The 734-nt window shown below is 47.0% G+C and overlaps 1 protein-coding gene across 1 annotated transcript; it reads right to left on the reverse strand.

Moving 5' to 3' along the window:
* Nucleotides 1-7: 7 nt before the first annotated feature.
* Nucleotides 8-727, reverse strand: LOC104986136 (polycystic kidney disease and receptor for egg jelly-related protein-like; the record flags this gene model as incomplete). Its single annotated transcript, XM_010836628.1, has 1 exon — nt 8-727. A coding segment is annotated over one exon (720 nt), but the record flags the coding sequence as incomplete, so codon positions are not given.
* Between the last annotated feature and the right edge of the window lie 7 nt (nt 728-734).

The following is a 734-nucleotide window of genomic DNA, read 5'->3' on the forward strand; positions in this document are numbered from 1 at the left end:
AGAGGACCCCGAGAACCCGGTTATTGAAAAATTCCGTGTTCTCAAAAGCTGAGACACAGTAGGAAAACATTGTCTGGGTGGCGTGGATCATGTCACTGTAGTTCCACTCGTGCTGCCCGAACACCAAGTACCCGAATGCCATGAAGACAAAGAAATACACGGACACCACCAATGCCATGTGGCAGATGCCAGGAAGGGCAATCTGGATGGCCCTCTGAGCCAGACGCACATCGTAAAAGACCCTGGAATACCGGAGCGTCTTCAGGATCGTCAGAAATACTAGGAAACCCAAAATCACCCTCATGGTGTGATCCACTTGAGCCACTGCATGAAAGGGAATGAAATCCTCAGGGTTCGACCGGTAAGCCTGAACTATACCGATGGCCAAGAAGTGCTTCCTGAAAAAGAGTACAATCCACAGGGTAAAGATACATTTTAGAGCAAAATTGAGCAAATTATATACACTTTGCACATAGGCAGTCCTTTCTTGTGTGATTACGTAAACCTCATCAACAGTGTAGGCAAGGAAGAAAATGAAGATGGCCAAGTACAAGTAGTTTTCTGCTGAGTCGGCTGAGTTTTTTCTGTTGAAATCAGCGAGCAAGAAGGAGTGCGCATTCAGGCTAGTGTTCACAACACCTAACTGAGAGACCTCGAAGATGACCGAGATGCTGCAGAGGAGACTGATGTCTGGATTGAAGGTGGTCAATTCCACAATCACAGACCACGTCTTC

Source organism: Bison bison, unplaced genomic scaffold (assembly GCF_000754665.1).
Source record: "Bison bison bison isolate TAMUID 2011002044 unplaced genomic scaffold, Bison_UMD1.0 scf7180017469084, whole genome shotgun sequence".
NCBI lineage: Eukaryota > Metazoa > Chordata > Mammalia > Artiodactyla > Bovidae > Bison > Bison bison.